The sequence below is a fragment of the Natrix helvetica genome (assembly GCF_964273705.1).
Source record: "Natrix helvetica genome assembly, chromosome: 2".
NCBI classification, from domain to species: Eukaryota; Metazoa; Chordata; class Lepidosauria; order Squamata; family Natricidae; genus Natrix; species Natrix helvetica.
Genome location: NC_138552.1, coordinates 237,956,724 through 237,969,186, shown reverse-complemented (window position 1 = coordinate 237,969,186; position 12,463 = coordinate 237,956,724). Strand labels below are relative to the sequence as shown.

Genomic DNA, 12,463 nt, shown 5'->3' with positions numbered 1-12,463 from the left:
TATATATATATATATATATATATATATATATATATATATTTCTATTTGATCAGCTCAACCATCCCTTTTCAAGAATGCCTTTGTGTGTTTTGGGATGTATGTCTTTCTTTGATGCCTCTTGTATCATACCTGGCACTTAGAATTAACCTCTCATCAGCAGATGCTTGGACCAGCCTCCATCTAAAGCATTTTTTTTTGTTGAGAGACCAGTTGAATATAATTATCACCAACTCTGCTAATCTACTTTGACTGACTTACAATACACACACACACACACACACACACACACACACACTCCAATACATACACAACACTTTATTTCTCTTTTTAATCCATTCTCAGTCTCTTTTATGTGAACAATGTTAACTCAGTTTTTTTTTCCTTTTTGGTCTAAGGCCAAACAAATAGATAAAATTCCTAAAAAGCAGACTAAAACTTTTCTTGTATTATCATGTAATCAACCATATCCCCTCCAGCGTTGTAAGGCCAAAGAAATAAATTAATTCAGTATAACTCCTAGTTCTTAAAAAAATGACCTGCCGTGGCACCCTATATATGACTATAATGGCATTGCATTCACTTACATATTTACATCTTAGCCCTTATCCAGAATGTTGTGTGTGATGCAATATTTATGAACATTGAAGTAGAACTGAAACATCCTACATTGGAGTTTCCAATCAGCCATAAATTTCAGTGGATGACTTTTGGTGAATCACTGTCTTTCATCCCAATTTGACAGTTTAGGCAATTTTAAGGATTATCTCTGTGGAGAAATCCTGAACCATCTCAAGATTCTAACTTTGACTGTCTCAGTATCTCAGACTGAAATCAGTCAACTTCATCTGTCTCTGGACAAGTGCAACACATATCCAGAATTCCCATTTAGTATCTGGGTTGAGGAGGAGGAGCTTCCGGAGGGGATGGAGGACTGCTTCTGAGCTCCGCTAAATGCGGAGGGCTCTTTGACGGGCGGGATGCTGCCGACCCTCATTTCCACCTTGAGGGTCGGGGATTTCGGGCGCCGAAGATCCTGGCACCCTGCCCGGCTCCAAGCTGGCCCGTTGGGTCGGCCGGGTAGCCAGACAGGAGGAAGATAGCGCGCCAGTCAGCGCGGCAAGGTGGCTGGCGTTTTAAGCCAGCATGGCGGCTGGCATTTTTTGAGTCGGAGCGGCAGAGAAACGGAGCGCCAGCGCCAGCGGAGCAGCGGTAAAGACTTGAGCACAGCGGTAAAGACTTGAGTGGAGAGGGCGGAGAAGGCTGGAGGAGGTGGAGGACGGCGGCGGGGGTCTGTGTGACTGTGTGACTGGGCGGATTTTGGCTTGGGATACTTAAAAAGATGGTGGCAACCCAGGAGAGCCGAGCAGCCCAAACTATAAATCTATGGATCGCTGAGCTCCAAGCTAGCTGGCGATTGTGCTTTAGACCGGCGAGAGGGCCCTGGGAAGGAGTGCAAGGCCCGAGGGAGGCCCGTGAGATCCGAGGCGCCGAAGGGAAGAAGGGAAGGAGAGTGAGGCCTGAGGCGCCGGAGGAAGTAGAGAACGGAAAGAACGGAAAGAACGGTGGAAGGGCTGCAGGGAGGCCGCAGGGAGGCCGATGCAGCCCTCCCGGGCCCAATAACAACAAATAACAACAAATGTGGATTGCCAAATGGACGGAGGACCATTCACAACCATGGCAAGCCATGGAATGGAGGCTTGGAACATCAGAGGCCCATGCAGAAGGTCAGACCCAGTGCTTTGCTGTACTCACTACTACCCCCCCACTCATTTACCACCTACTTACTATGGGCTATTCGCCCTACCGCCTATTATGACTTACCATCTATTACGAACTATTTCTTAGCTGCAATTTTTTATCCATCAACTGGCTATTGTATCTTATTTCCATCAACCATCATTTCCATTCTGATGCGGATTATTTCATCAGCCTATCCCCTTGCCTGGACTATCCTCTTGCCAGGACCATCCCCTTAGTGGGAATTGCGGCTGCTGATGCATATTATCATCTACAGCACCCACTTGATGAACTTGGCCCTGTCCAATTATGTTATACACGAGGCTAGACCTGCTACAGCTACGAGAGTCCCCCCTCTCGCAGTTATGGCCTCCAGCCCTTTCGAGGGCCCACCTTGAGGACGGGTTCATTAACCCAGAGAGGTGGAGGAAGCGCTCGTTGAGGGGTTTTTTAATTAATTGTTTTTTAAAAATTGTAAGGGGTTACAGGGATGGGGGGGGGGGAACAAGACAGGAGGGATGGGAGAGCCAGGCCCCTTGGTGTGGTCGAAGGAGGAGGGAGCGGAGTGGGGGAGGAGAGGGAAGATAGCATTCCTGTGCAGGGCTCTTTGATACCAACGGTCGTAGGGAGGGGCAGGTGCGAGGACAGATTAAGAGCGCGTAGTCGGTTGGGAGACCGGGGTTTTTGGTCATTCCCGGTCGTTTGTACCAACCCCTGCATACTAGGTGGTCAGGATCTACAGACCCAAGGCCTGAGACTGCTGTTATGCAACGCGAGGTCCGTTGTTAATAAGGCCCCCCTCATTCACGATCTAATTTTGGAGGGGGAGCCGGACCTCGCAGGAATAACCGAGACCTGGTTGGGCCACGAGGGAGGTTTACCCCTCGTGGAAATGTGCCCGCCAGGTTATCGAGCATTTCACCAGCCTCGGGCCCAGGGAAGGGGCGGTGGGGTAGCAGTGATTATCCGGGAAGACTTAGAGCCGAGAGAGTTCACCGTGCCACAGACATCCGGGTGTGAGTCCCTTGTCGTGAGATGGGGCCCAGGGAGGCAGTTGGGCCTGCTGATAGTATACCTGGCTCCTCGCTATACATCAGCGGCCCTGCCTGAACTCCTTGAGCTGATCTCATCGGTGGCGGTTGAGACCCCCAAACTTTTAGTGATGGGGGATTTTAATCTGCCGTCGATGGGAGAAGCGTCTGAGGGGGTTCGGGAGTTCATGGCTTCCATGACAGCCATGGACCTGACCCAGTTAATTCAGGGCCCTACTCACGAGGGAGGCCACACGCTGGACCTTGTCTTTGTCTCTGGCCAGTGGATGAGTGATCTGGGAATAGGGGATCCAGCCATTATTCCCCTGTCATGGTCGGATCACTCACTTCTCCGGCTTGACTTCCCTGGTGCTACCCCCCGCCGCGAGGAGGCGGAACCGGAAGGTATTAGATGGTTCCGCCCCAAGCGCCTGATGGAACCAGATAGGTTCCAGACGGAGCTTGGGCCACCTCCTGTGGACCTGACCCGCCCTCGAGTGGAGGACCTGGTGGACGCGTGGAATAATGCGACTACCGGGGCCCTAGACCGGGTGGCGCCTTTGCGGCCTCTCCTGCGGCGATGAACCACCCTGGCCCCTTGGTTTACCGAGGAGCTAAGGGTGATGAAACGCCACAAGAGACGCCTAGAGAGTCGTTGGAGATCCTCCCGTTCCGAATTTAACCGAGCACAGGCACGAGCCTATTTGAGGACGTACCTTGTGGCATTAAGAGCGGCCAAACGTCAACATTGCGCCGCTCTTATTGCGTCCGCAGATAACCGCCCTGCCGCCCTGTTTCGGGTGACTCGCTCCCTCTTGTTTGAGAGACCGCGGGAAGCCCCCTTACAGGGCAGAGCAGAGGAGTTTGGGAAATATCTACAGGACAAAGTCGCTCAAATCCGGATGGGATGGGCCCCTTTCAGTGGTCCAGTAGAGACGCCCGCGGCGAGTCTTGAGGGACCGCTTTGGGAGGAGTTTGACTCGGTTGCCATCGAGGATTTGGACAGGTTGCGTGGACGTCTGCGACCCACCATATGTTTATTGGACCCGTGTCCCTCCTGGCTTGTACTGGCATCCTGGGAGGTTACGCGCGACTGGCTCCTGGGCCTAGTGAACGCCTCGTTGGGTGACGGGTTTCTACCGGCCGCCTTGAAAGAGGCGGTGGTGAGGCCCCTGCTCAAGAAGCCTTCCCTAGACCCAACGGACCTAGTCAATTATCGTCCAGTCTCCAACCTTCCTTTTTTAGCGAAGGTTGTAGAGTGTGTGGTGGCACAGCAGTTCCCACGTCACCTGGAGGAAAATGATTATCTAGACCCGCGCCAGTCCGGCTTCCGACCCGGGCACAGCACGGAGACGGCCTTGGTCGCATTGGTAGATGATCTCTGGAGGGCCAGAGATAGGGGTTGTTCCTCTATCCTGGTCCTATTAGATCTCTCGGCGGCGTTTGATACCATCGACCATGGTATCCTGTTGCACCGGCTAGAGGGGCTGGGAGTCAGGGGCACCGTTTTACGGTGGTTTGGCTCCTACCTCTCTGACCGGACACAACGTGTGTTGGCAGGGGAGCAGAGATCGACCCGGAGGTCACTCACATGTGGAGTGCCACAGGGATCGGTGCTCTCGCCTCTCCTGTTCAACACATACATGAAACCGCTGGGCGAGATCATCCGTGGTTTTGGGGTGGGATATCATCTGTATGCTGATGATACTCAGCTATACATTTCCACCCCAAACTACCCCAATGAGGCCGTTGAAATGATGTCCCGGTGTTTGGAGGCCGTACGGGTCTGGATGGATGGCAACCGACTAAAACTCAACCCTTCCAAGACGGAGTGGCTGTGGCTTCCGGCCTCCCGGTTCAACCAGTTGCTTCCATCTCTGGCCATCGGGGGCGTGCAACTTGCCCCCATGGAACAGGTGCGCAATTTGGGCGTCCTCCTAGATGCCCGGCTGTCCATGGATAACCATGTAACAGCCGTGGCAAGGGGGGCGTTCCATCAGGTCCGCCTGATGCGCCAATTGCGCCCCTTATTGGACCGGGATGCCCTACGCACAGTCACCCATGCGCTAGTGACGTCTCGCCTGGACTACTGCAATGCTCTCTACATGGGGCTTCCCTTGAGATGCACTCGGAGACTACAGTTGGTCCAGAACGCGGCCGCGCGCGTGATTATGGGGAGGACTAGATACTCCCCTGTAACACCTCTCCTGCGCGAGCTGCACTGGCTTCCTGTGGTCTACCGAGTGCGTTTCAAGGTTTTGATTATGATCTTTAAAGCGCTTCATGGCACAGGACCTAGTTACATGCAGGATCGCATCCTGCCCCACACATCCCTACGACCAATTCGCTCACACAGAGAGGGACTTCTCCGGGTGCCGTCCGCCAAACAGTGTCGGGGGGCGACACCCAGGAGCAGAGCCTTCTCTGTGATGGGCCCAGCCCTGTGGAATGACCTCCCCCATGATATCAGGATTACTTCCGATCTCCGCTCCTTCCGGGTACAGCTGAAGACCCACCTCTTTCAATTATCTGGCCTGGCTCAACCGTAATTTTTCTTACCCCTCCTGACTGTCTTTTTAAATTTTAAATTTTAAATTTTAATTGTACATTGGGTTTCTTACAATTGAGGTATTTTAATGGTGATTTTTAACTGTCTAAATGTTGTAATTTATTACCTCCTCCGTGCATGTGTGTCTTTGTATATATGTATGTTTATGTGTTTGTACTCATGTTTTATGTTCTATATGCTCCATTGTACGCCGCCCCGTGTCCTGTCTGGAAAGGGAGCGGCTAATAAATTCAAATTATTATTATTATTATATTTCAAGCCCTCACTTGGAAGGAAAGACAGAGGGTTGCTTCTAAGGAGCACTCAGATCATAGTAATATCAAAATGAAACCCTCCTATTCATGCCATCTTGAGTTTTTACATTGTGTTGTTGTTAGTTGCGAAGTCTGACCCATTGCGATCCCATGGACAATGTTCCTTCAGGCCTTTCTGTCCTCTACCATCCCCCAGAGTCCATTTAAGCTCACACCGACTGCTTCTGTGACTCCATCCAGCCACTTCATTTCCTGTCGTCCCCTTTTTCTTTTGCCCTCAATCGTTCCTAGCATTAGGCTCTTCTCCAGTGAGTCAGGGAGTTTTTACATAAGAAGCATCAAATACATGAAACAAAATCATTCTTTCCTGCCACATAGATGCATTTTTATACATTTTACATAAAACCAGATCAAGTAGTAGTAATGTCTTCACAATAGCCATAATAGTAGACAATAGCCATTTAAAAACTTCATTAATCTCCATTACGTAGAGTTGAATTATCCTGCTGACTTTTATTGTTGCACTGAAATGAACCAAAATTAATTTTACCTTGTAAAATGTTTTTTAAATGATTTTGATTAAAGTAGTTGCAAGGTAAATGATTGTAAGGTGACAATATGGAATACTGTTAAATGAGATTAGTACAGTATTTAATGAATCTGAAATTTTAGCTTAATTATCTTTATTTAGTTTGACATTAACAAATATAAAGTATGGAAGTTACAGTTAAGATTATGTACAAACCAAAATAAAATTAAAGTTCATCACATTTCACTTGCATTCACATATGGCAGCAATGAACCAATCATAAATGAAAACATAATGCAATTAAAATACCAGATACGACATATCGAATTAATGCACTTTGACTGATTAAATTAAACAACTCATTATTAATGGGCAGCAGATTCCAATGCTTCTCCTGTAAAAAGATGTTTACATTTTTGGGACTCTCAGCCCTGTGTTTTCAATAGTTTCATAAATGGCAGAAGAAATGATGGCTATAATTTCATAATTGATGAGATACATAGTTCTGTGTGATATTAAAGGAGGTTAAAGATTATTTCCATATTATGGAGTTGGGATTAATCATTCTAATTGCTGTTGCCGCTCATGATAAGGCCAGTGTGATGTAGCAGGAAAGTTACAATTCCATATATAATAATCGGAGAACTATCGCTGTACTAAAATCAATGCAGTTCATAAACATATCAATACTTCTCAGCTTGCCTAAACTGGAATAGATAATCAGCTGAGCTACAGGGTGCCCCAAAATAATCATCCTCAGACCAGTACCTTTCAGTTTTTTTCAGGCAAGGTTGGTTGGGAAGTTGGGCTTTGTATGGCTTTATACTGTTTTTATCTTTGTACCTGGATATTCTGTGATTTCTTTATGTGTGTAAACTGCTGAAAGTCGTTTTGATTGGGAAGCATGGAAATATATTTAATGAATAAATAAGTAATAAACAAATACATTTGGAAAATACTAGGTTGGAGAAAGCCTTTACTTCACTCAGTGTGAGTTATCTACTCACTAGGGATCAGCCTCTTTGCTCCAGCAACTACTTACTTTGTTATTTGGAGGGAAGTCACCAGTGAATTGAGATGGAAACTATCCGCCCACCAGATACCAACTATGCAGTTTTGGATTTTGGCTATTGCCATGGGAACATACGTTGAAACTACTGGAGTTTGGAAGATGATTCTTGCATTGCAAAAGGAATTCCTTTTGGTCACAGTCATCTAGTTCTCTTTCTCAGAGAGGCATTATTATGTGATATGAGGGGGGGGGGGAAGAAGAGATAAATGCTACAAAACACTTGCAAACAGAATAGAATAGAATGGAATTCTTTCCTGGCCAAGTGTGATTGGACACACAAGGAATTCGTATTTGGTGCATATTCTGTCAGTGTACATAAAGAAAAACAAAAAAGAATACATTCATCAAGAATCATAAGATATAACACTTAGTGATAGTCATAGATTGCTAATAGGCAATCAAATTATACTAAGGCACAAATAAAACAATATAATTTTAAAGATACAAGCAACATGGTTATAGTCATAAGTGGGAAGAGATAGGTACTAGGAAGGAAGAGAAGAATAATAGTAATACCGTCTTAGTAGATAATATGACAGTGTTGTGGGAATTAGTTGTTTAGCAGAGTGATAGCATTAAGGAAAAGACTGTACTTGTGTCTAGTTGTTCTGGTGTGCAGTGCCCTATAGCATTGTTTTGAGGGTAGGAGTTGAAATAATTTATGTCCAGGATGTGAGGGATCTGTAGTTATTTTCACAGCCCTCTTTTTGACTCGTGCAGTATACACATAAATGATGAATTTATAAAATCTCTTGCATATAATAAAGGACATCTTTTCCTTGTGTTGTACATGTTAACCACTATAATCCATTATACTCTAGATCCAATGATGTATAATGGATTAAGCATTGAATTTGACCAGGGGCTATGGGTTCAAATCCCTTGCTCAATACTTAAATCCATTATGATTTACTGTCAGTTATTAATCTCTCATGGCACGATAAAATATACATCTCCAACAAACTAATCCCTATTGGAGAGGCTACTGAATTTAAAAAATGGTACCTGAATACATAAATCTATAAAGATCTGTGTTAAACTAAATTCTACTTTTTTAAATGGGATTTATTTTTTTAAAAAAAATATGATTGATTGCAGCCTAAGCATCTTTGTGGTACTGTTATGTTTCCAAAGGAATCTCACTTAGCAATGAACTTTGTAAGTTGTTGACAGTCCGGTATGGAAATCCTGATCTAAAAATCACGTTTGAGAACTTTGCCTGTTTCATGCTACGTGTGGAACTCATGACAGGTAAGTAGACTTTTCACTAAATTTCTTTCATGGGACTCCATGGGAATTTATTTCACAGATCATCCTACACAGAATACAAATGAATCTTTCAATGAGATCTCTTTAGATCCCTGCAAGAAACATGCAGGGATTTTAAAAAAAGATTTGCAGATACCATTAGAAGATAATGAATTGACAGGTTTTTTTTTTTTTTTTTTTTAAACCTATATCCCGTTTAAAAAAAAAACTTTCAAAAACTTATTTTGGGGCAATCATAATCAGGCAGTTTACAATGAAGCAAAAGGAAAACTCATTAGAGGGAACAAGTTTAAAAAGTATTAAAACTGACTGTAAGTAATACAAGCAAATAACCAAACAGCTACAAGCAAAACAACTTGAAATAACAATGTGATAGAAAAGCAAATGAATTGGGAGACAACGTCTCAGAAAGGAGATAGCTTGTTTTATTGATTTATTTTATCATCTACCTCATGTCACAACAACTCATGATACATGGCGACAAATAAAAGTACCCTTTTTCCCCAGGCTTAACCTGCCAGGTTTTAGGGCTTGGTGCTACAGTCCCTGTGAGGTTTCTTCTATGTACTATCTCAGCGATGGCGAACCTTTTTTGGCTCGCGTGCCACAAGTAGGGGGGAGTGCAGGGGGGTTGTGCATTGCATTATGGGTGCGACGCAACAGGTGCAAACCCCCCCATTTTTACATGCTTTTTTCGCCCTCCCCAGGCTCCAGAGGCTTTATAGGAGCCTGGGGAGGGCGAAAAGAGCCTGCCACACACACACCCGGAGGCCCTCCGGAGGCTTCAGGGATCATCCGGAGGCTTCTCTGAAGCCTTCAGAGCGCTCAAAATGACCCTCCGAGCAAACCGGAAGTCACGGAGGGTCATTTTAAGCATTTTGAAGGCTTCAGGGAAGCCTCTGGACGGTCCCTGAAGCCTCCGGAGGGCCTCCGGGGGGGCAGGAGAGGCTCTTTTCGCCCTCCCCAGGCTCCTATAAAGCCTCTGGAGCCTGGGGAGGGCGAAAAATGGCTTTAAAAAAGGGTGAACTCAGCTGGCCAGCGCGCGCATGTGCGCTGGCCAGCTGACAGGGCAGCACCTCGTGTGCCCTGACAAATGGCTCCGCTTGCCACCTGTGGCACGCATGCCATAGGTTCACCATCACTGTACTATCTTCTATACTTCAACCAAGGGACAAGTAAAGGTTTTCCCTCCAGTGATTAAAGGATATAAATTGGTTCAGATACCCTATTAAGGATGTGGGAATGGGGAGAGGTTAATGATAAGATGCTCAAAAGCAAATGTTTCCTGAAGGAGCAACTCTTCCAAATGTGACTCGTGCTTTCATCACCTCACATTTAGATAATCTTTGCTTTACAAATGGTTATTACAGAATTACTTGGCAATTTGGAAATACAACCATCTGACTGTAAATGTGTAAATTTCATAGGACCATACTTTTGTTGCATTGTTGAATCATAAACTTCCAGGCACAACTGAAGGTTCCAGTTTTCACCCTTGAAGTACTACTTGGCTTGATAGATTACAGTTTGTGAGGCATTTAAAAAGGTGATGCTCTCTCTGTCAATTGCTTACACTGAGAGAACATTTTCCTCAAGGATCCTTCATTGCTACAGCTGATCTGGTTTTTGAGGTGCAAAGATATGAAATAACCTGGGTTGCCTTTTCTCTCTCTGAATTTCTCCTCATTTCCTTTCTTTTACAGAAGCCTTTAATAATATGAGTAAAGATGGCAAAGGTATCTACCTTCTAGAGTCTGAGGTAAGGATAAGATTTCTATTATCTTTGGAGGGGGGGGATCAATATATGTAGACTATGGTTCTCAAGGATAAGAAAAATTCTTTAAAGAATGCAATGGCTAATGGCAGCACCCCTATCCTATTCCATGTAGCCTATGTAAGTTCCTCTTGTGCTATTCCCAATAAACAGTGGGGGAGGGGGATATTATCTCAGAACTGCTGTTTGAGGCAACTGCACTGCAGCTGGATCAAGAATTCTGCCACAGGAACTTCAGGTTCTTAGTTATAATTCATAAATGTATTCCAGTAATTCTTAAAGCATTCAAATAGTATTAGTATAGCTGGTATCTAGTACATTTGGCTGTGGGTCTACTGAGAATCTCCCTGGTTTTGCCTTGGCAAGGGAAGAAAGTGAAAGACCTCTCTTGCCACCTCATCTGAAAGCATTTACAGAGCCTGGTACATATAATCATGCTTGCATACAGATTAGATTAGATTTAGATTTATTAGATTTGTTAGCCGCTCCCTCTCCACAAAGGGACTCGGGGCGGCGTACAATAAATAAAAAACACATATTATAACAATTAAACATTTCACATTTCACGGAGGAGGTATAAAAAACACACAACAATCATTACGTACAGAAATAGTAATAATAAAATTAAGAATTAAAATACCCCAATATAAAATTACAAGTTTAAAAGATTGCCAGGAGGATTAAGATGGAACTATGGTTGAGTCAGGCCGGCTAGTTGAAAAAGGTGGGTCTTGAGTTTTGAACGGAAGGAGCGGAGGTCGGTGGTAATCCTAATGTCGGGGGGGAGGTCATTCCAGAGGGCTGGGCCCATCACAGAGAAGGCCCTGCTCCTGGGCGCCGCCCTTTGGCACTGCTTAGTGGACGGCACCCGGAGAAGTCCCTCTCTGTGAGAGCGAATTGGTCATAGGGATGTATGGGGCAGGATGTGATCCCGCAGGTAACTAGGTCCTCTAGTACACACATATACATATACTGTACATACAATATATCAACTGTATTGATAGTTGCAGAATTTTTAAGAATAGCCTCTTAACGTTATTGACAGAAAGAGTTGCTTTAGCCTTGATTTAGGACAAAGAACAACCCAAGATTTGTTCTCTCATTGGGACCAATAACAATGTTTAGATAAAGTATTGCCGGTGAATATGAAATAAATGATTCAGTTTATTTCTCCATATTGCTTTGCAGTGGATGATGATGACACTGTATTCATGAAACAGTAAAAGAGAAGAACTCAGCCGAGCTACATTGGCCCTTCAGACCAGGAAGTCAAAATCATGAATGTTAATGCGACTTTTATTATAAGATTACACTAACAGAATCTTGAAAGTCTGAATATGCAAGTCAATTATGAGATGCTTATCAAATTACATTCCTGTTTGGACTCAGTTTTTATTGATCAGACTATTGTCTAGGCTGCGGTTCTTCCTCCTGTCTCTCAAACTTCTTTTCACAGCCCATTTCAAGAGTGAAGGCAACTTCTTAATGAGTGTTTATGTATCGTGCTTGACATTTTGAGTCAGGCTTATCTTTCCTGTGAAATTCAAAAGTGTTTCATGCATCACAAGTAATTCCACTCGTCTGTTAAGGATTGCTTGTGGGTTTAATATAGTTTGAAAGTATTACATGACTTTGTTCATGCGGGTTTATGTTTAAAAGTAAATCTGAGTTACACAGCAACTACTTGGGCAGCAGCCTGGATTGACTATCAGGTTAAGCCATCAATCATTTAAAAACTTTTCTGCAAATCTGCAGTTAGGTCACAATGGCTACACTTATATCTTCATAGTAGCAAGGGGCAAACTAACACAAAGTAACCTAAATGGCCTCAAAGCAATTTTTCTCAAGAGCCACCATTATCCAATTTGTTTGAGACTTAAGATTGGTTTTGGTGGGTGTTCCCCCCCTCTTCTTCCAATGGTACTGTTTTAAGTATTAAGCATTATTTTCATTTTAAATTTACTTTTATATAATTGTATTTATAATTTCATCATATTTATATTTTGATAGTATTTAATACTTTTGTATTTTGTATTTGTTATTTTTAATAGAAAAAACCATGAAAAAATAATAATAAAAATGAGATATTTGACTGTGATTATTAGCATAGTCTGCAAAGTTTGGATAGCTGAATCACTGTGAAATCTTACATAATGCCATATCTTGCCCTTGCTTTCAGTTGTAGCTTTGAGTGTTAAGGATCCATTTTGAGGCTAGAATTAAGTAGC

General features: G+C 44.2%; 1 protein-coding gene across 1 annotated transcript in view; it reads left to right on the top strand.

The window, feature by feature from the left end:
• CAPN14 (calpain 14) overlaps window positions 1-11,511 on the top strand; it is a gene marked incomplete at its 5' end in the record, with an annotated part of 53,228 nt that extends 41,717 nt beyond the window's left edge. The window contains 3 exons of the mRNA XM_081943927.1: window positions 8,327-8,443; window positions 10,165-10,220; window positions 11,424-11,511. Of these exons, the coding sequence (XP_081800053.1) occupies window positions 8,327-8,443; window positions 10,165-10,220; window positions 11,424-11,450 (200 nt within the window). The 3' untranslated portion in view covers window positions 11,451-11,511. The remainder of the gene's footprint in view (window positions 1-8,326; window positions 8,444-10,164; window positions 10,221-11,423) is intronic.
• Between the last annotated feature and the right edge of the window lie 952 nt (window positions 11,512-12,463).